Below are 26,097 nucleotides of genomic sequence, written 5' to 3'. Positions count from 1 at the left end.
AACACAGTCTGTCAAACTGGAGCCAGTTCACTTTCAGTTCAGGCGAACTTTTTTTCCCCCACTTTTTTTTTTAAAAAGAACGTGTTTTGTCTTTTCTGTCTTGGGAACTATACAATTTTTTTTTTAATATATATTTGTCAAAATATGTGTTTTATTGACCGTTGTGACTAGTGGAAACTGAAGAGTTGGATAATTTGATAAATTATACCAAATTACATGTTTAAAAACATGACAGTAATACAAAAGAATGGAGCCAGAATGATTATCATGATGATTTAATTTGCCACCTTCGGCAGAGGAATATAAAATTATAACCCACTAACCTCCTGTCGACTACTGTTCTAAAGACGACATAAGCATGCCCGTAATCAGCTATGAGGTCACTGAGGTCCGGCCCGCGGTAATTTTTTTAAATCTAAAAATATTTGAAGCTAAATACAACTAGTGCACAAATCAAATCTAAAATCTTGTGAATAGCAACAGGTCTCTCTCTGTGTTGTTTGTATGTGTAATTTTGATCCCTCCACTGCTCCGACCTCACTATTTTTTAAACCATGGTTATGGCCCTGGACATAAGCACAACAAGCTCTTCATATCTACAGTGGCCCTTTTTTTTGGGCACCCAAGAGACATCCAGACTACACTACACATGAAAAGAGATATACCTTAGTTGTGAAAATGGGGCATGTCTCTGATCTGAATACTCCAATTCTCATTTTATTTACCTCACTTCACTTACATCAGTAAAAAGGGAAATTCAGTTCAGTCTACAATGCGAGATGCTGAGATGGCCCTTTATTTATGCATTCAGAGTGTTTCCACCCTAACTCCAATGCATAAGCCTGACCCACTTCAGTATCCATTTGGAAAACAAAGACACTGTCACATTTCCTTTTCTGACGTATGACACACAATATTTGACACCCAATGTTTTACATGTGCTGCATTTGTAAGCAATGTAAGGGTTTTATTTTAAATGAGATAGGTGCATGTATAAAGTTAATAAAGATAACATTTAATTTTTCTTTTACTGATCAGTGCTTCCTAGTTCAAAGCCACACCACCTACTCCAATGGACTCCATCTGATGTGGGTGGATTGTACAACAGGGTCTGATAGACTTTGATGATAAGAGAAAGTGAGATTAAACTGAATTTTCCCATGAAACAGGGCCTGACAATAAGCAGTGATGGAAAAGGTGATGAGACAGTTCCTCAAAGCGCTAAACTGTTGTGAATCTAGTTGTGAATATACAGACATGCTCAGATTAAGACTCCTGAGAGGGAGGGATGCTGTTAGGGTTGTGTTTGCTGTAGCAAAACAAAAAAAAACCTCAAAAACAATATAAACATTCTTCCTTTGTCTTTATTTTGTCCATCCCCCTTCCTGTAAGTATTTCCCGAAGGATACTCCTACAACCAGAGCACTGTCTACTGGGTGTTAGTGCGTATATTAGTAAGAATCTAGGGAAAACACTGCTTAAATTACTTGGACTTAAAAAAAAAAGGTCTGCATCTTACATGGATGACCATTTCACATCACTCCATAAGCAAGACTTTAGAAAATGAAATACCTGAAAAAAGAATTAAAGCATGGGCTAAAATGTCTTGCACAGTTCTGTTTCAATGGACACATCCAATCTGACCATGACCCTGATAAATGTTGATGTTCGAGGAAGTGCTTCAAAATGAAGAGTCTGTTTTTAGTTTACATTCATATACATGTTACCATTTAGAAGTGTTAAATAGCTTATCATTAGACAGACTGGAAGGCACTGGGCTCAGGAAAAGATACTGGAGTAAACACAAGGATCAGACAGGAAGACAAGACTACACAGTTATAGGCTCAGACAGGAAGACAAGACTACACAGTTATAGGCTCAGACAGGAAGACTACACAGTTATAGACTCAGACAGGAAGACAAGACTACACAGTTATAGGCTCAGACAGGAAGACAAGACTACACAGTTATAGGCTCAGACAGGAAGACAAGACTACACAGTTATAGGCTCAGACAGGAAGACAAGACTACACAGTTATAGACTCAGACAGGAAGACAAGACTACACGGTTATAGACTCAGACAGGAAGACAAGACAACACAGTTATAGACTCAGACAGGAAGACAAGACTACACAGTTATAGACTCAGACAGGAAGACAAGACTACACAGTTATAGGCTCAGACAGGAAGACAAGACTACACAGTTATAGACTCAGACAGGAAGACAAGACTACACAGTTATAGGCTCAGACAGGAAGACAAGACTACACAGTTATAGGCTCAGACAGGAAGACAAGACTACACAGTTATAGGCTCAGACAGGAAGACAAGACTACACAGTTATAGACTCAGACAGGAAGACAAGACTACACAGTTATAGGCTCAGACAGGAAGACAAGACTACACAGTTATAGACTCAGACAGGAAGACAAGACTACACAGTTATAGACTCAGACAGGAAGACAAGACTACACAGTTATAGACTCAGACAGGAAGACAAGACTACACAGTTATAGACTCAGACAGGAAGACAAGACTACACAGATATAGGCTCAGACAGGAAGACAAGACTACACAGTTATAGACTCAGACAGGGCCTGCACAGACATTTTGGAGGTCAGGTGCTCAAGTGAAAAAAAAGGGCCCCCCTCTCACAATTATTTATGTAAAATAAAGTTACATACAATAGCACATCTTTTACTTACTTACATATTTATTTATTTCAGTACCCGTGCACTCATGCAGACACTTAATACTTTCTACAAAATGATCAATTCATAGAGACAATGGTTGTTAGCACTCACTATTTCTGCATGCTGTAGTGGTCTATAAAATATATAACCATTCAAAATCCATAATTCTTTACACAAAATTGGAAATGGCTGTTCTCTGGTAAATGAGCAAAATCAACGTCATGCATGATAATTAAGGGTAAATCTCCCCAAAACAGACCAACAGTATGATATGATGTTTATTTGCATAGGACTGCTTGGTGAGAGTAAGCCTCACCAGACTGTAACTGTCACTGCCCCTATTTCAAGTACTCTAACCACATACTTTTTCTGCAGACAAATTTTAATGGGCTATTTGTCATTTGCCGATGTTTTAAGAATATTTGAGGCGAATACATGATACAGATCACTGCAACTTTGTGTGGTTAAAATACATTGTGGGGCTGTAATAAGATTTAAATAAAATTAGATGAACCGTTAAACCTTCAAATCTGAGCTTGAGTATTGTATTGAAATGACAATAAGTTGGCTTGTCTACAACTATGAATAAGTTTTCTGTCACAGGAGTGAGATTCGATAATTTACTGAACTATATGTTAAAGCTTTTACTAATCAGTATGATCATATAAATAGTGGACGAATTATATATTTTCATGTGACGGTGACAGGTCGGCTAAAGTTTCTGATATCCAAATATGATAATAGACTATCAACCACGTAATGCATATTTATTTGTTTCAGCTGCCTGACAAAGGAACTATCCTCCTGGACTTTTTTTTTTTTTTCAAAACATACTGTTTTTTCCAGCCAATGTGATTTTAAGTGTCTTGAAAGAAGTTGTATCTGAACCAGCCACTGGTATTCTTACAATTCTCAATCCATTTATTCATTTACGTTGGTGAAAAATATAAATAACTAAAGTGGAAAGCTCCGTTTAGCATAGTTTATAAAACAAAGTGCCAAGATCTCTCTCTCGAGGGACTGCACTGATGCCTGATGATACATTAAATACACTTAGAGTGTTTCCTCTCATGGCCCCAGTGCACAGACTTTACACACCATCTACCAGCATGCACAGGGTCACAGCAGTTTTGTCCAAGACAGCTGCAAGTGTTTCACGTTAATTCATCCGACTCAGATAAGGCACAAAACAAAAACTAATAAAAATCCTTTGAAATGCATTATTATTGCATTAATCTGTCATGTAATATATAGCATTCCTTTCAGATATAATCTGCTGAATATGAGTCTTTATGAAATCACCAAAACAAGCATTCAAGATCTGTGAGGTCACACACGTGCACACACACACACCCCTTTTTGCAGGGGAAGACAGACCACTCTTTCACAACCTGAAAATACGTGAGTCAGGTGACTGAGAGAGGACAAATGTAAAATGTAATGTAAATCCCTGTGATCACACACACAGTGTGAACAGTGAGCAGTGAATTTGTCCTCTGCATTTAACCCATCCAACACACCGGCAGTGAACAAACACACACCACAAGATGCAGGAGCAGTGGGCAGCATTCCTTGCACCTGGGGGCACAGCCATGGATGTCAGTCCTGAAAATTGAACCGGCAACTCTTTGGTCACAAGGCCGGTTCTCTAACCTCTAGACCACAGCTGCCCTTCCTTGATGGAGGAGGAAGAATAATATTAGAGGTAAGATATTTTTCTCACGCCATAAACAGGGCAAACTGAGAAAACAAACGGGGGGGGGGGGGGGGGGGGGGGGGGGGCTGGGATTTAAAAAAATTCAAGAATAACTGACGCTGATTAAATATACTTACCTTTACAGTTACAGCACCACCAGAACATGAGTCCAAATCCAATACTTACAAAAATACCCACAACAACAGGTATTACCACAGCTAACACAGCAGATGAGTCTTTTCTACCAACTGTGGATTTAAAATGAAATAATTTAATTTTATCTTTTTTTTTTTTTTTCGAAGGAAACACGAACAGAAGAGAGAATATGTTTGCCTATCTAAAGTTAATATTTACAATATTCAGAATTAAAAGTTTAAGCTATCGAATCCAGGAATAAAAGTTAAGTGATAAATTAGTATTGGATTCAACAGAATCTTACCCCAAGTTCCAGTGATATTTCCAGGTATGCTGCTATGCTGGACCGCACAGCTGTAGTGATGTATGTCTTTGTGCTCTGCTGGTATCACAACTCTCTTTCTTGTTTGATAAGAACCATCTCCATTTGGTAACACTTCACTTTCAATAACCCCCTTAACCACAGGCCGCATGTCTGACCCAAACCACTGAACCTGCACTGTTTGTGGGTAGAACCCAGTCACATGACATGTGATCTCTATGATGGTAGAGTTTTTCCTCTCAAATAATCTGACCTCTGGAACTGTGGAATGAACAAATAACACCACCGACAAGACAAGTAAACTTTATTACTCTGGGCACTGTAGTAAAGCTATACAAAGTAGTAAATCTGTGTGGAATTTATATATTTTATATTTTACATTTATATATGTTTTCCTTTTTTGCATTGCTCTTAACAGTTAATTTCAGCTTGTGAAAGGGAACAGCTTTATATCTCTTTTAAAAACAGAATTCTTAAGTCATGGACACAAATGTGAACTTTGATATTTTACCTTTCTTTATGGGAGATTGTTGGAGGAACTGCTTAATTCCCTCAACACAGCGTGTACGATAGAAATAGACAAGAAATTCAACGTAGGTTTCATCTCTCTCCCTCAGTCTCTTATAGTGGACTGCTTGAGGCACTGCGGCTACAAATGATTTACTCTCAAGATCAAGGCTTACAAAGTTCTTTCCATTAAAGGCATGATCTAAAAAGCCTTGTGCAGTTCCATCTGGATGGAGTTCACATCGACCATGGACTTGATAAATGTTTGTGGAAGTACCTAAGATTTTGAACAGTCTTTATTAATTCAAATTCATCACTTCAAAACATGAACAAGAAGTGTTCATGTATTAAAAATACTTAGTTTACAATTTTTTCTTTTTTTAAGATGGAGTAGGCCATTTACCTGTGACATTAAACTGCCATGTGGCTGATTTCAGACCGTTCACTACTATGAGTTTGCGGCTTTCTGCTTCTAAAGGGATGAACCCCCGGAATTGTTGTGCCGTTGTGCTGGTCATCCATTCAGGGACAGGCAATGCACGTGTCATATCACTGTCATAGTAGAAGACTGGCACATCATCCACAGTCATTAACTCAAAGTAATCTGGCAAGTCAAAGCCTTGGGATGCAACAAAATTCCAGTGTAAAGAATGTACATCTGTAAAATATAAAAGAATTTGGTGTAAGAATTAGACGTGCGAGAAAAAAATCAATACAGCATAGTATTGCAATATTTTTCAGCATGATATCATATTGATACAGCAGCGCCAAGTATCGATGTTGATCAGAGCCGGCCTGAGGCGTAAGCAAACCTAACATCTGCTTAGGGCCCTCGTGGCCACCAGGGGGCTGCCAAGAGTGATTAAAATGTCCCACAAGAGGGCTTGATTTTTTTTTGTGTGTGTGTGTGATATATTATGTCAATGGTAATCATACAAAAACGAAATATTATGTTGGTTTGCTGGCTAGCTAATACTGCTGGTTTAATCACTTCCCGCTGCCTCTGTCAGAGCTGGTGTTACGTTCATGTGCATGAGCTCTGTAAAGGACGTTAGGTGCGTTTTGATGCAAGTGCAGTCACAGTGTGTGTCCACTGGCACGAAGCGAATCGAACGAAGCGAATCGAACGAAGTGAATCGAACGAAGCGAATCGAACGAAGTGAATCAAACGAAGCGAAGCTTTCCCATTCATTTTCAATGAAGCTGGGCAAACGGCTCGCTTGGAGCATTGTGGGATCGACAGCGAACCAAGCCAACAGAGCACAAATTTACTGAAATTTAACTTCAAATAAGGCACAAATTTGCAGGGTGGTGGCCAAACAGATTGTTTCTTGTAACTAGCAACCTATGTCTATGGACTACCAAACAGAGTGCATTTGAAAGAGACACCCCCCCCCCCCCAAGAGCAAAGAACCATTGATAGCTCTGGAGAGCTGTAGTGAATTTGCTCTGCTCCAGTAGACACACACCGTCAGACTAATGTTAGGTTACTCTACTCTCCTCTCCCCTGCGTCGATGGAAAAAGCAGCAAAAAAGTAATGTCGCACTTATTTTCTTACATAAGAAGGAAAGCTTTTCTGAGGGAGGTACTGTTAATCTAATTTATTTGATTGTAATTGGAGTTGATTGTACGACAGAGTATCAGGGTGATTTCGAGAAAAAGGTCGTAATATTATGAGAATAAAGTTTTAAATTTACAAGTCATAAATTTATGAGAAAAAGTCGTGATTTGTGGAAAAAATTCATAAGATTATCAGAATAAATTCATAATTTTAGACTACTTGTTATTTAAGAGGGGAAATATCAGCCGCCTGCGTTAAAATGAGGAACGTTGATCATCTTGTGAAGTTATACTTTAGTAGCCCATAGGTTTCACAAATAACTAAATGCGTAATCATTTGGCACATCAGCACCACATTATCATAAGTGGACTGATGTGTGTGGCAGGAACTGAGACAAACAGCAGTTGTCAGAAGCAGGCTCAGGCTACAATTCCTTATTTTGTTGGTTGCTGGTAATAAATTTTCCTAAAAATTGTGGGGGTTTTTTCCCTGAAATTTTACAATCTTTTACTCATAATATTATGATTTGTTTTCTCGTAAACTCTCAGAATTTTTTTTTCATCAGGTGGCGGATCTAATAATCTGTTGTAGTTGTAAATGAAAAACAACTAAAGTGGTTAACTTGTTTACAGTAAATGCATTCTCCGCTGGTTCATAGGGTGACATTGGTATGATGCAAGCAACACAGCGACAACTAATAAAATTGATAATGGATGTGTAAATTTATTTAATATTCTTTTACTTTGGTACATATGTCTACTCTGATAATAAGTCAACAAGATGGCGCAAGACCTCGTTCTTCTCTTGCGTCACAGCGGAAATTGGAAAGGGAGTCGTCGCAGTCGTCACGATGGCTGCAGAGACTCCTATACATAATGAACTGTCTGAATGTGGCTTTATATCGGCTTCCAGAATACAGCGAATGATGAGCTTGACATGCATCATGCCGTTTGCGAACAGGGAAATACAACCGATTTAAGGGATCATCTCACAAGGCACCACCCGGAGTTACCAGGAGACGAGCTGTACTATTCACAAAAAGTACAGTTACTCTACAGTGCAGTTACAGCACAGTTACAGTTACTGTTACTGTTACTGTTAGAACTAAGAAGAACTACTTTAGTATAGGGGTGTCCATACCATTTGTAATATTTATACAGTAACGTTTGAAGCAGTTTAAAGCATAAATAATTATATAATTATTAGGTAAATACAGTTTTAAGCAGAAATGATGAAACTTAGTGTATTTTTTTGTATTCAAATTAATCATTTTACTTGTAAATGTCTCCTCGTATCCATTCATTAAGAGAAAACACATAATTTTATGTTTTAATTTGATGTGTTTATCATAAGCACACATGTGAGTTTGATAAACAGGTCACATATGAGTTTCAAAGTCGCTACCCGGGGCTTTTATTGGTATGTTTTTTCTACATTTACTGACTGCACTAAACAAATAGCAGAGACTGGAGTTGGTTGTCACACATTTTCCTCTCATGTGCATTTCTCAGCACCACTGTGTCTTACATAGCACATTATCCTACGTGTTGGTTGTCTGGTTTGAAATTTGAACATCTGTTCCACTAGAAAATCATCAGCATTTCACAATTGTGACAACAACGTTCATTCTACGCTCATGCTGTTTTAACAGTTGAGTTACAACACTGTAGTTATGGTTTTATTGTTGTAGGTATTTTTAAGAGTGACAAATCTGGGTACACACTTAAGACCATGTGATCAAATCTCGGTAAAAGAAAAATCTGGAATATTGCAGGGCGATTAAAACACATTCTGACTTTTGAGAAGTTGACATTTTAGCCAGTTCTCTCAAAATTGCTTGTAAGGAACTTAAATCCTGGAGCACACTGTTTGGATAACATTGTAAAAATAATTGAAAACAGTGTAAGGTAAGGTTTTAGGTAGGAAACACATGATTAGCTTTTCTGATTAAATTATGTTCAATGTGGAAATACTTTAGAGTTACAGCTTTTGTGTTCTCACCAGTCCCACTCCACTCCTTCACTCAACCAATTGAACATCGATGTGTCATTCCTCATATTGACCTCCAGAGGGAGACAAATAACACCACCATGCTTGACCACTCTTGTTCACTTGATTATTAGTTTTACTGGTTCAAGGCTTACATCTGCTGTCGTCTAGAGAATTTAAGTTCCCTGTGTTTCATCATTTGCATTCAGCTTTGGACTAAACCTGTCTAGAGTTCCCTGTCCATGGGTGCTTTTCGCTTTCACTCACTCACTATCTAAGCAGCTTATCCTGATTAGGGTCACGGGGGGTGCTGGAGCCTCATAGGGTGAAAGGCAGGGAAACACCCTGGACAGGTCGCCAGTCCATCGCAGGGCAGACAGAAAGACAAACACACTCCCACACACATTCATACCTAGGTTCAATTTAGTGTCTCCAATTCACCTAACCGGCATGTCTTTGGACTGTGGGAGGAAACCGGAGCTCCCGGAAGAAACCCATGCAGACACGGGGAGAACATGCACACTCCACACAGAAAGGACCCTGTCCATCCGACCGGGAATCAAACCTGAGACTTTCTCGCTTTCAGTATTTTGTAAAACATTTTGCACTTGAATTTATCATTTGCTCCTCTCTAAGAGTATTTCTTTCTTGTAATCCTAAATAATCAGTAAACCATCGCAAATTCTCTCTCATATCTTTGTGTTTCCTGGGTTAACTGTGCAAATGGACTCACTTCACCTCAGTGACTCTTAGAAGCAAGATCTACATGCTCCTGAGTGATACCCTACAACCTGTTTCTTCACAGTCCAGTCAGTCAGTATTTCACTGAAAAATTAAAATGAGTTTAAAAGTGACCGCCTCACAGACCACTGTCTCAAAATTCACTTGAAAGTTTTGGAACAGAAAAATTCTCGCAAATGGACAACTGGACAAATGGACAATTTTTGATGCTAAATCATCTTAAGCGTAAAATAGAGATTAGGGGGAAAACGGATTCGTAATAAGCAATAAATTTGGAGTCACAGCAACTCTGAACATGATGTTACGACCAATTTGCAACTTCCGCACAGAGGACATCAAAACTGTGCATATCTTTGTGTTGGTGTGAAATTTTAAGTTTATAGCACACTCAACACCAAGCGATTGTTGAATCATTTTTAAGAGAACACAGAAGGACATTAAGTTCCTCATATTTAAGCTCTTAATTTCCTCTTTTAAACACATCCGAGAAACGGCGGGACTGTGTAACAAGTGAAAGAAAATAAGGCTGTCTCTCTATGAATTAAGATGCAGTGTCCTTATGTAGCCTATAAACAAATGTGCTGCTCAGAGTATGCGAATGAAATGTAACATTTCTTTTTACTGAATTACACAAAATAGTGTTTAACATCCAAACCAGTGAATCATCTTCATGAACTGTATCACACATTGTTAAAAACAATTCAAATAAAGAACTTTATGGTGTTAAAATACAGGAGAGAATGGTAGTAACATTGACATTGTTATAACAGCACGATTTCCAATAATCAGGGTTCAACTAGAAGTTTTAAGCACTACTGGTTCCTTAAATGCAGCTTCATGGCTGTGTGAAGAAAATTGACAGTTTTACGGCCAAAAGACCGATATTTCATTATGTGTGCCCAGCTAAATCAAGTGGAAACATCCATGTAAAGTTTGAAATTATCTATCTATCTATCTATCTATCTATCTATCTATCTATCTATCTATCTATCTAAAAATTTAAAGTAAAACAGAAGCACTTTAAGTTCTTCATATTTACAGTCTTTTATTCTTAGGCTTCTCAGATGGAACTTTGTGCCCTAAGGGTGTGCCTCTGAACTGGAATGATGTTATGCCCAGTTATTGATGACAGTCTTTTGAGATGAATTCCAGTCAGAGGAAAACGGCAGTTAAGAAAACTTGTTGTAAATAACCATCTGTGTTCTCCTTCGACACTCCATCACCCTCATCGCATCAAACATTTGTAATTAAAAACTTCCATTGCTTCCTTCTATTTTCAACTATATACTCATCTCCTTACCTGAGCGTATTCACGGAGAGAAGCTGGTGCACCACGAAGCATATATTAATTAGCAGCGGTAAAGCTGGTATTTGGTTTTTCATTTTGGACATTGCGTTTTAAAGGACATTAGCGATTAAACAGAAAATACAATCGAGGAAGGCAAATGATTCATCACAGGGGCACACACAAGAAACACTACGATTTCTATCATGAAATTTTAATCAAATTATGTCAAATATGTATACGGACCACTTGGTGTCAAGTTTTAACATTATAGCCAACTCACCTCCAAATGATTGTTGAAGACATTTTAAAAGAAGACAAAAGCACATTAAGCTCCTTAAATTCACAATCTTCTCAGGCATTCTCAGGCACCCAAGGAACAATCAGATTGCATTAAAATTAAAATGAAAGGAGACTCCTTTGAAAAAAAAATCCTACCCCTTCATAACCACACGAATGTAAAAGAAATTTAGAAAGAGTACAGAGGCATCATACACTCCTCATATTTGCTGCTGTTTTTTCTCTATGAGATGAATTCCAGTGATTTCTTCCCCCAAAGAAAAACTGAAACTGATTTTATGTCATGAGACACATTGCACAACCACAGGCTTTGAGGAGAATCTATTCTTCAAGAACACCCATTACTAAATTAACTCAGTCTATGAGACAAACTGTGGCTTGTTGAGATCTGATGACCTGGGATTATTTTGTGTGGTTTTAAAGACTAAGCCTCACATACCATCTGACACCATGTGCAGGATCACCGCAGTCTTGTGACTACACACGTTTCACATTGATATCATTCAGCTGACACTAAAGACACAAAAACCAGGAAATACGCTTATTCACACAATCTTGTTAAAACACTACAAAATCTGTCCATGTTGCATATTACTGCATATTATTACATACTTGTTGAAAAATCTTCCCAAAATCTTCTCATTTCCTTGTTTATAGCCAGTAAATAAACGCATGAGTAAAAAGCACAACACAGCCGTGAATATAATGTATTTTATGCTAAAATATGGAAACTGATAATATATGTTTTCATTGATGCTCAACAACTGAACAAATCTAAACTAAACAAAGAACATAGTGACATGATTAAGACAGTGTACTCAGGGGTTCAAACAAACAGTCAGCACTGTTATACTGTGGTAACTATGACAAATGACCGCACAAACAACAGGTTATCTGCACAGATAATGAAATGCATCAAACAATCCAGTGGGAATTTTAAGCCTTTGTGCCCTTATGTTACTAAAAACTGGATTAAAACATTCTGTCTTATTTTCTTTAAAAAACAACAACAACAAAAAAACATGGCACACAATGTTTGGCACATGATGTACATACCTGCATTGTATACACACCCACATACTTCTCCTGTCTAACATATCAGTCAACTAAAGACCTGTAATAGACTCACAGTCCTTGTCACAATGATTTCAGAAACAGTCTAGAAACAGGAGTCATGTGCTTGCAACTTCTAGTAACTAGTGGTGACAGTTTGCTTGTTGTCACAGAATAAGAAAATAAAAGAATAGAATAGAAAAGCCGCCTTGGACCTCCAGTCACTGGCCTACCTTGAAAGTACACTATATAGGTATACAACTGCAGATTACAGCCCTTTTGTTGCAATTTGTCAGCCATCCTCTACCCACTCATCAATGGTCAGTTTCTGAACAGATATTACTTGGGCGGCAGACAATTCTTAGCACAGCAGAAACCCAAAAAATGGTAGTGACATGGTAGTGACATAGTAGTTACATGGTAGCGGATGTCATACTGGTTTGAGTGTCAGACGTAGCAGCATTGCTGGGGTTTTTACCCACATCAGTGCCACTGCTGTGTTGAGAGTGGATGGCCTCTCAAAAGTAAAAACTGACCACTAATGAAGGGCTAGGGGACAGCTGACACATACAGCACATGGCAACAGATGGGTCATAATCTGTGACTGGACACCAACAAGGTGTACCTACAAGCTAAGTGTTTCCAATAAATACAGGGTATAGGTCTTGCATTTGAAGAGAACAAAATCTGATAAAAAATAAATTCTCACACCAGAAATATCAAACTCAGTGAATCCTGGGCACTAGTTTGATAGTTGTGTATCCTGTTAGGCTCCAGGCAAGAAGTCAGAGCACAAACAAGAACCAACTGTGCAATGGCAATTATAAGAGTAAATATTAAGCAGCACAGATACTGTCTCATGGAAGGCAAATCCACAGAGTCAGCTGGTGTATTAACAGATGACAAGGGTAGAGTGGTCTGATGCTGAAGCAGGTTATTAATATCTTAAAGAGTGGGTGATGGACCTGAGGGCTTGGGGCAGTTGTGAGGAATCACTTGGGCCTGTTAGGAGAGTCTTTGTGTCAGATAACATACGGTACACCTTTTCCATCAGCAGGTTGAATGTCATCCACAATAATCACCTCAAAATATTCTGCCAAGTCAAGGCCATGTGCAATAAACAACTCATACATTTGTTTGAACAACTCATTGAGTGAATGAAAGACAAGAGAACTCACTCTGAAAAGGTGACTATATAGATAAATAGGAAGAATAAAGAATGTCATGTCAGAATGGATATATCATTTTTTAATCAAAGTGCACTGTTTATTGTATAAATTTAAACAATTTTTACCATGTCGTATATTGTAAAAAATTGCACAGGTTAAGAATCAGATTTAAAATTTCAACATAGTTTTAACCTGTTTAATCCTGAACTTTTCCATGCTATATGAGTACATGAATTTTGCTCCTTGAATAGTTCCAGTTATGCCTTTCAGAAAAAAAAATTATTTTGTGAAAATATGTGTTTTATTTTTGACTAGTGGAAACTACAGAGTTGGATAATTTGATAAATTATACCAAATTACGTGTTTAAAACATGACAGCGTGCAAAAGAAATGGCGCCACAATGATTTTTGTCATGCCATTTCAATTTGCGACCTTCGACAGAAGAATATAAAATTATAACCCACTGACCTCCTGTCGATTGTTAAAAAGTTTTCTGAAGACGACATAAGCATGCCCGTAATCAGCTATGAGGTTACCGAGGTCCGGCCCTCGGCAATTTTTTTAGATCTCAAAATAAATTTTGAAGCTAAATACAACTAGATAAAACAATTTCTCCTCCGAGACGATGCTTTCTTCAGTTTAGGCTTGTTAGTTTCCGCTGTGTGTGAGAGTTGTGAGAGAACACAGCCCCTTGCGTCATCAGCACTTCTACTGACAGAAATTGGAATTTCAGACGCACGTTAGCGGCCGCAGATGGCTTGTGTGTGAACTGGCAGCATACCATATTTGGTAAGACAAAGCAATGATCGTTATGCCATTACCTGCAAGAAACGTTCAAAGCAGTAACCTGGTCCAGTGTCTGGAGTAAAGGCAAATATATGATACATGTTAAATATGCGTACTCTGGTCATGATGACGGATAGGCTATTTCTTTCATCTTAGTAAACTAGCTCATGTTTCACACAACGGCACTGATTAAAAAACTGCGTATGTTGGCGACAGCATCAATAATAGTAGGCTTATAAAACATTTCGGTCACTTTACAATGAGACTACCATTATAAATGGTTTGTGAATATTCTATAATTAGTTTATTAATTGGTTTGTGAACACTTTATAAATCATTAATGGGCCATTATAACACATTAGATAAAAAGCACAATACTGACCTGTTGCTTGCCAGATAGTGATCCCACATTTATCTGTACTGTTAAGCCTCTGATCTCATTGGTTACTTAGCTTACTTTGTCTTCTCCATCAGCCAGCATTTATACCTGTCAGCTTCATCACATATTTATTAATAAGTTACTAGCATTTAACCACCATTAGCATATCTTAATAGTTAGAAAGCTTCATTTGGCATATCAAATTTTCATATCAAATTTTCATATCAAATTCCCAGATTCATACACTAAGGCTTTGGCAACATTTTTTTCTTTGACACTTTCAGCACGCTATCAGCAGCCGTCCTCATAATTATCACAGTTGTTAATATGACATATGCTATCATATTAAAGTAGTATATTGTGATACGTGTTGGGGGGGGGGGGGGTGGATGGGAGCTTCCCAGCATGCCTTGGGGCAATGGACTATTGTTTAGCCTCAGTTTGTTATTGTTCATCATGTAGTCTTTGTGTTGTGTTGTTAATTCTTGTGATACTTTAATGTTATCTGTGTACCGTAAATTCCCCCAGACCATACCAGCTAGTTAAATGTGTTACTTTCTAGTTTGTGCTGTCACAAAATAAAAGGCATGTTGCTGAAGGGGCAAAGGCAGTGTCATCACTCTTGAGAAAACCCAGTTACTCATTGATAAATGGTGACGTGTTTGGTGAAATGGTGATGTGTACACTTTATATTAAGGCTCCCTTTTTCCACCCATAAATGTTACTAATTCATCAGTGGGTGGTGATGCGTTTTACACTTTACAATAAGGCTCTCCTTTGCCAGTTATAAATGTTACTAACTCATTAGTAAATGGTCATGTGTTTTACACTTTACAATAAGGCTCCCTTTTGGCAGTTATAAACGTTTGTAACTCATAAATAAATGGTCATAAAAATGAGATGAAGCTGGCAGTTTAACATGCTAAAGGGACGAGATAAGGTAAGCTAAGCAATTGGCAAGATCTGAGATTTAACAGAATAGATAAGTGAAAAAAAGTGCAGCACTAACTTGATCTTGCCAAATAGTGAGCTCACATTAATGTATGAAAACTGTGTTGTTCATAATTGTTTATTAATGACTTATAAAGTGTTTACAGCCTAATTAATAACCTAATTATAAACATTTATAAATCTTTTATGAGGGTAATCTTATTGTAAAGTGATACCAACATTTTGAATGCAAATGTCGAAATGAATATAAGTTTATAATGACGTTAGCTTGTAATGGTGTTACTCTCAAGCATTTTCCTTTTATTTTTATAGCTAGCTAAGATTAGAAATTGTCATTAATAATTCTGTGGACCACACCTGGGTCCGTAGAATGTGTGTGTGTGTGTGTTCGTGCGTGTGTGCGTGTCTGTGTTGGGGGCAGTGTACCTTACAACTAAAACACAAATAAAATCTAAAATCTTGTGAATAGCAACAGGTCTCTCTCTATGAATGTAATATTTGTATGTGTAATTTTGATCCCTCCACTGCTCCGACCTCACTATTTTTTAAACCATGGTTATGGCCCTGGACATAAGCACAACAAGCTCTTCATATCTACAGTGGCCTATTTTTGGGCATCCAAGGGACATCCAGACTACACTACAAATGAAAAGAGATATGCCTTAGTTGTGAAAAAGGGGTGTGTTTCTGATCTGAATACTCCAATTCTCATTTTATTTACCTCGCTCCACTTACATCAGTAAAAAGGGAATTCAGCTCAGTCTACAATACGAGATGCTGGGATGTCCATTTATTTATGCATTCAGAGTGTTTCCACCCTAACTCCAATGCGTAAGCCTGACCCACTTCACTCTCCATTTGGAAAACAAAGACACTGTCAGATTTCCTTTTCTCAAGTATGACACAAAATATTTGACACCCAGTGTTTTACATGCGTTGCGTTTGTCAGCAATGTAATGGTTTTATTTTAAATGAGATAGGTGCATGAATAAAGGTAATAAAGATAACATTTAATTTTTCTTTTACTGATCAGTGCTTCCTAGTTCAAAGCCACACCACCTACTCCGGTGGACTCCATCTGATGTGGGTGGATAGTATAACAGGGTCTGATAGACTTTGATAATAACAGGAGGTGAGATTAAACTGAATTTTCCCATGAAACAGGGCCTGGCAATAAGCAGTGATGAAAAATGTGCCGAGACAGCTACTCAAAGCACTAAACTGTTGTGAATATACAGACATGCTCAGTTTAAGCCACCTGAGAGGGAGGGATGCTGTTAGGGTTGTGTTTGCTGTAGCAAAACAAAAAAAACCCCTCAAAAACAATATAAACATTCTTCCTTTGTCTTTATTTTGTCCATCCCCCTTCTTGTAAGTATTTTCCAAAGGATACTCCTACAACCACAGCACTGTCTACTGGGCGTTAGTGTGTATATTATAGTAAGAATCTAGGGAAAACACTGCTTAAATTACTTGGACTTAAAAAAAAAAGGTCTGCATCTTACATGGATGACCATTTCACATCACTCCATAACCAAGACTTTAGAAAATGAAATGCCTGAAAAAAGAATTAAAGCATGGGCTAAAATGTCTTGCACAGTTCTGTTTCAATGGACACATCCAATCTGACCATGACCCTGATAAATGTTGATGTTCGAGGAAATGTGCCAGTTATGGCTGAAGACCATAGACTCAGACAGGAAGACAAGACTACACAGTTACAGGCTCAGACAGGAAGACAATACTACACAGTTATAGACTCAGACAGGAAGACAAGACTACACAGTTACAGACTCAGACAGGAAGACAAGACTACACAGTTATAGACTCAGACAGGAAGACAAGACTACACAGTTACAGACTCAGACAGGAAGACAAGACTACACAGTTATAGACTCAGACAGGAAGACAAGACTACACAGTTATAGGCTCAGACAGGAAGACAAGACTACACAGTTATAGACTCAGACAGGAAGACAAGACTACACAGTTATAGACTCAGACAGGAAGACAAGACTACACAGTTATAGACTCAGACAGGAAGACAAGACTACACAGTTACAGGCTCAGACAGGAAGACAAGACTACACAGTTATAGGCTCAGACAGGAAGACAAGACTACACAGTTATAGACTCAGACAGGAAGACAAGACTACACAGTTATAGACTCAGACAGGAAGACAAGACTACACAGTTATAGGCTCAGACAGGAAGACAAGACTACACAGTTATAGACTCAGACAGGAAGACAAGACTACACAGTTATAGACTCAGACAGGAAGACAAGACTACACAGTTATAGGCTCAGACAGGAAGACAAGACTACACAGTTATAGACTCAGACAGGAAGACAAGACTACACAGTTATAGACTCAGACAGGGCCTGCACAGACATTTTGCAGGTCAGGTGCTCAGGCGAAAAAAAAGGGCCCCCCTCTCACAATTATTTATGAAAAAGAAAGTTACACACAATAGCACATCTTTTCCTTACTTACATATTTATTCATTTCAGTACCCATACACTCATGCAGTCGCTTAGTACTTTCTACAAAATTATCAATTCATAGAGACGATGATCGTTAGCATTCACTATTTCTGCATTTATCACGAGGACAGGCAACAACAAAGAAAACAATGCCACATTGTGCATGCTGTAGTGGTCTATAAAATAAATAACCATTCAAAATCAATAAATCTTTACACAAAATTGAAAATGGCTGTTCTCTGGTGAGCAAAATCAACGTCTTGCATGATAATTAAGGGTAAATATCCCTAAAACAGACCAACAGTATGATATGATGTTTATTTGCATAGGACTGCTTGGTGACAGTAAGCGTCTCCAGACTGTAACTGTCACTGGCCCCATTTCAAGTACCCCACATACTTTTTTCTGCAGACAAATTTTAACGGGCTATGTGTCATTTGGCGATGTTTTAAGAATATCTGAGGCAAATACATGATATAGGTCACTGCAACTTTGTGTGGTTAAAAATCATTGTGGGGCTGTAATAAGATTTAAATAAAATTAGATGAACAGTTACACTTTCAAATCTGAGCTTGTGAAGGCCCTGCACAATTGTATTGAAATGACAATAAGTTGGCTTGTCTACCACTATGAGTAAATTTCCTGTCACAGGAGTAAGAGTCAGCAATTTACTAAACTATATCTTAAAGCTTTTGCTAATCAGTATGAGCAAGTAAACAGTGGATGAATTATATATTTTCACATTTACTTGTGACGGGTGACAGGTTGGCTAACGTTTCTGATCCAAATATGATTTCATAGACTATCAACCACATCATGAACATTTCTTTGTTTCAGCTGCCTGGAAAAGGAAGCCTACCGGACTACTCGTTTTCATTGACGACGCTATTTTATGCCAGATTAGCTTGCTTGTAGTTAAACTTATCGGTGGGCTATTGCCTAAGTTAGGCTGGCTGTATTGAGAAGTTTTAATAGAGGCTTAACATCACAACAGTGATGGACAAAACTGGTTTGGGGCAAACACCATCGTTACCTGACTGTCATCAATGAAGAAAAGTTAGGGCGTCGTGGATGTTGCCCCATAGGGCGCTTGATCCGAGTGCATAAACTGTTGTGGCTGAGATAAGGAAAGTCTAGGAGGGAGGGGCACGGGCTTGTGCGATGTGGCAGTATTAAAACTCAAATGCAGTTGTCGGGCATTACAACACGCTTCTAACTGAGAATTGATGTCAGGGGCCAAATTTAAAAACTATAACTTAAAATTAGAAAAAGAAATAGAAAAAAAAATGTCTTGCAAAAAGGGCAGGTTCGAGCACCACCTGGTTTCCATCTGTGCACGTGCCTGGGGTCAGACTTAAGTAAAGACTTAATAAAATTAGAGTTCTTTTTTTTTTTTTTACAAAACATACTGTTTTTCCAACAAATGTGATTTTAAGTGTGTTGAAAGAAGTTGTATCTGAGCTAGCCATTGATATTCTTACAATTCTCAATCCATTTATTCATTTATATTAGTCAAAAAAAGGTTGAAAATTTCATTCAGCATTGTTTTATAAACTAAGTGTTAAGATCTCTCTCTCTGGGGACTATATTGATGCCTGATGATACATTAAATACACTTTGAGTGTTTGCTCTCATGGCCCCAGTGCCCAGACTTTACACACCATCTACCAGCATGCACAGGGTCACAGCAGTTTTGTCCAAGACAGCTGCAAATGTTTCACATCTAATACATCTGACTCAGATAAGGCACAAAACCAAAAACTAAAAATAGTCCTTATTTGAAATGCATTATTATTACATTAATCTGTTATGTAATATACAACATTCCTCTCTGACACATCACCTTTCAGATATAATCTACTGAATATGACTCTTTATGAAGTGAATGGCAGTTAGGACACCAAAACAAGCATTCAAGATCTGTGAGGTCACACACACACACACACAAACACACGTGCGCACACACACACACACACACGCAAATCACACAACACTAATCAAACGTTTTCACTGATCTCTGACACAGACGGGAAATACATCTTCTAGTAATGCAGCAGACAACCCACAGTTGGAAACAGTGATGGAGACGGTCCTTTTTGCAGGGGAAGGCGGGCCACTCTTTCACAACATGAGAATAGTCCTACATGCGTCAGATGTCTGTATGAGAGAGGACAAAGGAGGAGGAAGAAAAATATTAGAGGGAAGACATTTTTCTCACACCATAAACATGATAAACTGAGAGAACAAACAGACAGAAGAGGGAAATATGGTTTGAAAACTTACCTGTGATGAATATAAATAATTTTACAGAATGCCGACTGCAAAAAAAGAAAAACCGCAGATAGTCAATAACTTATAAAACTCAAGTTTTATTTCAAAAAAATTCAAAAATAACTGAGATTGATCAAACATACTCACCCCTACGGTTACAGCAGCACCAGAACCAGAGTCCAAATCCAATCAGTACAAAACCCCCCACAACAACAGGTATCACCACAGTAAACACGACAGATGTGTCCTTTTTGCTAACTGTGGATTTAAAATGAAATAATTTAATTTTCTTTTTTTTTCAAAGGAAGCACATAAAGAAGACAAAATATGTTTGCCTATCTAAAGTTAATATTTACAGTATTCAGAATTAAAAATTTAAGCTGTCAAACCCAGGAATAAAAGTTGAAAGTAATCACTCAGTATTGGATTCAGCAGGATCTCACCCCAAGTTTTGCTGGTATTTCCAGGTATGCTGCTATGCTGGACCACACAGGTGTAGTTATGTATGTCTGTGTGTTCTGCTGGTATCACAACACTCTTTCTTATCTGATAAGAACCATCTCCATTTGGTAAGACTTCACCTTCAATAATCCCCTCAACCACAGGCTGCATGTCTGACCCAAACCACTGAACCTGCACTGTTTGTGGGTAGAACCCAGTCACATGACATGTGATCTCTGTGAAGGCAGAGTTTTTCCTCTCAACCAACATGACCTCTGGAACTGTGGAGTGAACAGATGACACCACCGACAAGACAAGTAAACTTAATTCCTCTGGGCACTGTAGTAAAGCTATACAAAGTAGTAAATCTGTGTGGAATTTATATATTTTATATTTATATATGTTTTCCTTTTTGCATTGCTCTTAACAGTTAATGTCAGATTGTGAAAGAGAACAGCTTTATACCTCTTTTAGAAACAGAATGCCTAAGTCATGAACACAAATGTGAACTTTGATATTTTACCTTTCTTCATGGGAGATTGTTGGAGGAACTGCTTAATTCCTTCAACACAGCGTGTACGATAGAAATAGACAAGAAATTCAAGGTAGGTTTCATCTCTCTCCCTCAGCGTCTTATAGAGGACAGCTTGAGGCACCGCGGCTACAAATGATTTAGTCTCAAAATCAAGGCTTACAAAGTCCTTGCCATTAAATGCATGATCTAAAAAGGCTTGTGCAGTTCCATCAGGGTTGAGTTCACATCGACCGTGGGCCTGATAAATGTTTGTGGAAGCACCTAAGATTTTGAACAGTCTTTATTAGTTCAAATTCATCACTTCAAAACATGAACAAGAAGTGTTCATGTATCAAAAATACTTGGTTTACAATTTTTCTTTTTTTCCTTTTCTTTCTTTCTTTCTTTTTTTAAAGATGGAATAGGCCATTTACCTGTGACATTAAACTGCTGTGTGGCTGATTTCAGACCGTTCACTACTATGAGCTTGCGGATTTCTACTTCTAAAGGGATGAACCCCCGGAATTGTTGTGCTGTTGTGCTGTTCATCCATTCAGGGGCAGGCGATGCACCTTTCGTATTACTGTCATAGTAGAAGACTGGCACATCATCCACAGTCATTAACTCAAAGTAATCTGGCAAGTCAAAGCCTTGGGATGCAACAAAACTCCAGTGTAAAAAATGTACATCTGTAAAATATGAAAGAATTCACTATAAGAATGTGACCTTAGACTATACCCCTGCAACCCCCAAAAATGGAAACACGTTTTGATCCAACAAAGCAACATTTAAGTTAATGAACATTTGTAAAATAAAAGAAAGTTCACTGTAACACTGTTTACACTGTTCACCGTAAAACATTATGATCCCATATGACAGCACATCACTTCATTAACTTTGGTTAAATCTAAGAATTCAGTGTAAGACTGTGACCTTAACTGCAATTAAAGAAAAATGCATTTCACAATGAAAAGAATGTTTCCATACTGCACAAAACACTGGCTAGGTTCCTCTGTGGGTGTGTGTGTGTGTGTGTATGCGTGTGCAAGCATGAGTACGATAAACAGGTCACATTTATGGGTTCTAGCTACCTCAGGAAATTTACTGGTATGTTTTTTACACATTTGTTGACTGCACTGAAGAAGTAGCAGAGACTGGGGTTGGTTGTCACACCCTTTCCTCTCGTGTATTACAGCACCACTGTATCTTACATCACACGTTGTAACGCTGATTGCTTGCCTATATATAAAATACATAAATATCTATTCTGTTAGAAAATCATCAGCATAGCGTAACTGTGACAGCAACATTCATTCTACGTTCATACTGTTATAACAATGTTGGATGCAGCATTAAAGTTATGGTTTTATTGCTGTAGGCATTTCTAATGGTGTCAAATCTAAGGACCTACTTGAGAAAAAGCATGTGATCAAACTTGAATAAAATAAATTTGGAATACCGCAGGGCAATTACAAAGTTGGCATTTCGACCAGTTATCTCAACATTACCTGTGAAGAGCTTTAATTGTGCAGCACATTGCTTGGATAACTTTGCAAAAATAATTTAGACAACAGCGTAAGGTGCAAGGTTTTAGGCAGGCAAGACAGAATGATAAACTCTACTGATTAAACAATGTTTAATGCGGAAAGACCTTACAGTTACAGCTCTTGTGTCTTCACCGCCCCTACTCTACTCCTTCACTCAACCAATTTAACATCGACCTGTCATTCCACAGATTGACCAGCAGAGGGAGATAGACGACACCACCAGGCTTAGCCACTTTAATTCACCTGATTGTTAGTTTTATTAGTTTATCACTTACACTTGCTGCTGATTGTCTAGGGCAATGGTTCTCAGCTCCAGTCCTGAGGACCCCCTGTCCTGCATGTCTTTGTTTTAACTCTTCATTAGCGCAGTTAATTGAGCTAATCAAGGGCCCGATGATTAAATGATCAGCAGCATCAGGTGTGTCAGTCCTGAGCTCAGAAGTGTTAAAACAAGGACTCTCATGTGGTCTCCGTCCCAGGGCAAAGTTTGAATATTTTACATGGACTAATTATTATTTTTATTATTATTATTATTTATCAAAAAACAACAACAACACACAGTTCACTGATCTCCAAACAACTGCTGAATAAAGAATTCTTCTGTCGGTGTTATTCTACAGATTTCCCACCAGAGAGAGACAGACAACACCAAAAGGCTTGGCCACTACAATCACATGATTATTAGTTTCATTAGCTTATCACTTTCACTTGGTGGCCATTGTTTAGAGAACTTGTTCCTTGTGCTTCAATATTTAGCGTTCAAGCTCCCCTGTGATGTAGCCTAACCTATCCTTTTTTTCACAGTTAGATATTGATGTGCAAAAATACTGGAAAATCAAATTAATTTAAGTGACTGCCTCACACACCACTGTCTTGATAGTAACTTAAAAGTCTTTCAGTAGAACAATCCTGGCCTCATTGTTATAATGGAAAAAAATCAAGGTGTCTGTTTAATGCATCATAACTGCTGTACCTACTGCTGCTATGTGCTTTTTCCTGTAGTGGACAAATAAGCTATTTTTTTTAATGTAAAGTCATCTCAAAAATAATATACAAGTGAGGAGGGAAACAGACCACTGAATAGTAAACAATAAATATCGAGTCACAGCGACTTTTAACAGGACGTTACTAATTTGCGACTTCCACGGAGAGGTCATCAAACATTTGCTGACTGCACTGAACATGTATGTTTAATTTGGTGTGAAATTTTAAGATTATAGCACACTCACCTCCAAGCGATTGTTGAAGAAATTTTAAAAGAAGACAGAAGCACATTAAGTTCTTCATTTTTTTAAGCTCTTCATTTCCTGAAACATGCCTGAGAAACGGCAAGACTGTATTAAAGAGAAAGTGAAAGAAAATAAGGATGTGGCCCTGTAAATTCATCTGGAGTGTTCCTGTCTTGAACAGATTTAAGCTATGGATTTTTTTTTTTAAATTATTTCAGAACGCTCCTCATGAAAAGAAAACCCGACTATCATCCATCATTGCAACAACATGCGTCACTCGATGTCGTCCATTGCCTATTGTGTATAAGAACCCAAACCAGGCATGGCGTTTGTTTTGTTCTTCATAACTCATCTACTTACTGACTATTGTTGTAATATATGAGGGGTGGAAGTAACAAAAAGTAACTGCTAAAAATGGAGGTGATGAAAATGCATGTGAATTGAAAAACAGAGCAGTAAAGATGGATGTGCAATTTAAAACAGAGTAATAAATTATCAAGTGATTTGATAAATTTTAAAGCCGATTTGATTAAAACAGTCATGATATGATGAAAACAGAACCATGTTTCATTATTTACATTCATTGTTCATCATTCACAACACAAACCATTCATCATTTAAGGACAGTGGCCTCAGCGGTGGAAATAACAAAAATTAATTGATAAAAATGGAAGTGATGAAAACGCATATGAATGGAAAAATAGAAGGGTAAAAATGTATGTGAACTGAAAAATAGAGTGATAAATTGTCAGTTGATTTGACAAACTCAACTGACATTTCCGTTTACAGCGGGGGTGTCAAACTCCGGTCCTGGAGGGCTGGGGTCCTGCTGATTTTTGTTTTCACCTCTTAGTTACCTGTTGGTTTTCACCTTGAAAACAGGTGTGGACACTCTTCAGCCAATCAGAGATTCTGTTTCGTTGGTCTACAAGAAAAACAGCAGGACCCCGGCCCTCCAGGACCAGAGTTTGAGACCCCTTGTTTACAGCAAGCAAATTTTGTTACTTTGGTTTATCGTTTACAGCGAATAATTTTTGTTACTTCCGGCCAAAATGTCCGTCACAAACCACACCAACTGATGAACTCATTGAGTTTTTGGCTCTCAACTTGAAGGGAGCTGGGGTCATTGTGCCACTGCTCAGAAGCTGAAATTAAGGTGGCCAGTTCAATGGGTGTGGCTTATGGTGGACATTTTGGGCAAAAGTATCAAAAATTACTTTCTGTAGGTGATAGACGCAACTGACATTCATCCTTTACAGCAAGCCATTTTTGTTACTTTGACCTATCAAATCAATTGACAATTCATCACTCTATTTTTCAGTTCACATACATTTTACTCCTCTTTTTTTCAATTCACGTGCATTTTCATCACCTCCATTTTTATCAGTTAATTTTTGCTACTTCCACCCTTGAGGCCACTTTACAGGTTAAATGGCAGTTTTGTGTTGTGAATGATGAACGATGAATGAAAATGATGAAACGTGGCTCTGCTTTTATCATATCATTCAAGATTCAAGAGTTTTATTGTCATGTACACAGCAAAACAGGCAGTTACACTGTACAATGAAATTATGTGAGTGATGTTCTAGTGGAGTTACTTACACACAAAAAGGATCGTGAGGGAAGGAGTGGAAAGGGATGAGGAAGAAGAAGAGCAGGCCCAGCTACGTTCAGGTATGAGAGACCGGAGTTACCGAGGTTGGCAATAGGAGACCGTGAGCAAGACTTCGTGTCGGTGCCGGTGTTACACCGAATTCTGTGACCATCGAAATCTGTGACCCTAGTGGGCGCTGTTGCTACTGGGCAGCTTCAAATCACTCGCACAGACAAGTTCGTTACGCAAACAGCGTAAGCTCAGACTGTAAACAAATAAAAGTGAATGCAGTGCGGAGTCATTTGTTTACAAATGCTGGTTTATCACATCATGAAGTACGGAAGCCATGAGATGCTGGAGAGAGACATAAAAAGAACACACCCCAACACCACAGCCATCAGTTCACATTTAATTTTTGACTCGCATCAGCAACTCAGCAGCTGATG

General features: G+C 38.1%; 1 protein-coding gene across 1 annotated transcript; it reads right to left on the bottom strand.

Annotated features, from left to right (window-relative positions):
- Positions 1-20,701: 20,701 nt before the first annotated feature.
- On the bottom strand, positions 20,702-25,184 carry LOC115824682 (major histocompatibility complex class I-related gene protein-like). The gene is made up of 4 exons (XM_030788438.1): positions 25,099-25,184; positions 21,716-21,948; positions 21,291-21,563; positions 20,702-21,048 (listed from the first exon to the last, which is right to left on the bottom strand). The coding sequence occupies exons 1-4, from the start codon at positions 25,182-25,184 to the stop codon at positions 20,702-20,704; spliced, it is 939 nt and encodes a 312-aa protein (XP_030644298.1).
- Positions 25,185-26,097: the final 913 nt, after the last annotated feature.

This window comes from Chanos chanos, chromosome 12 (genome assembly GCF_902362185.1).
Source record: "Chanos chanos chromosome 12, fChaCha1.1, whole genome shotgun sequence".
Taxonomy (NCBI): domain Eukaryota; kingdom Metazoa; phylum Chordata; class Actinopteri; order Gonorynchiformes; family Chanidae; genus Chanos; species Chanos chanos.
This window is presented reverse-complemented; position numbering and strand designations above follow the sequence as displayed.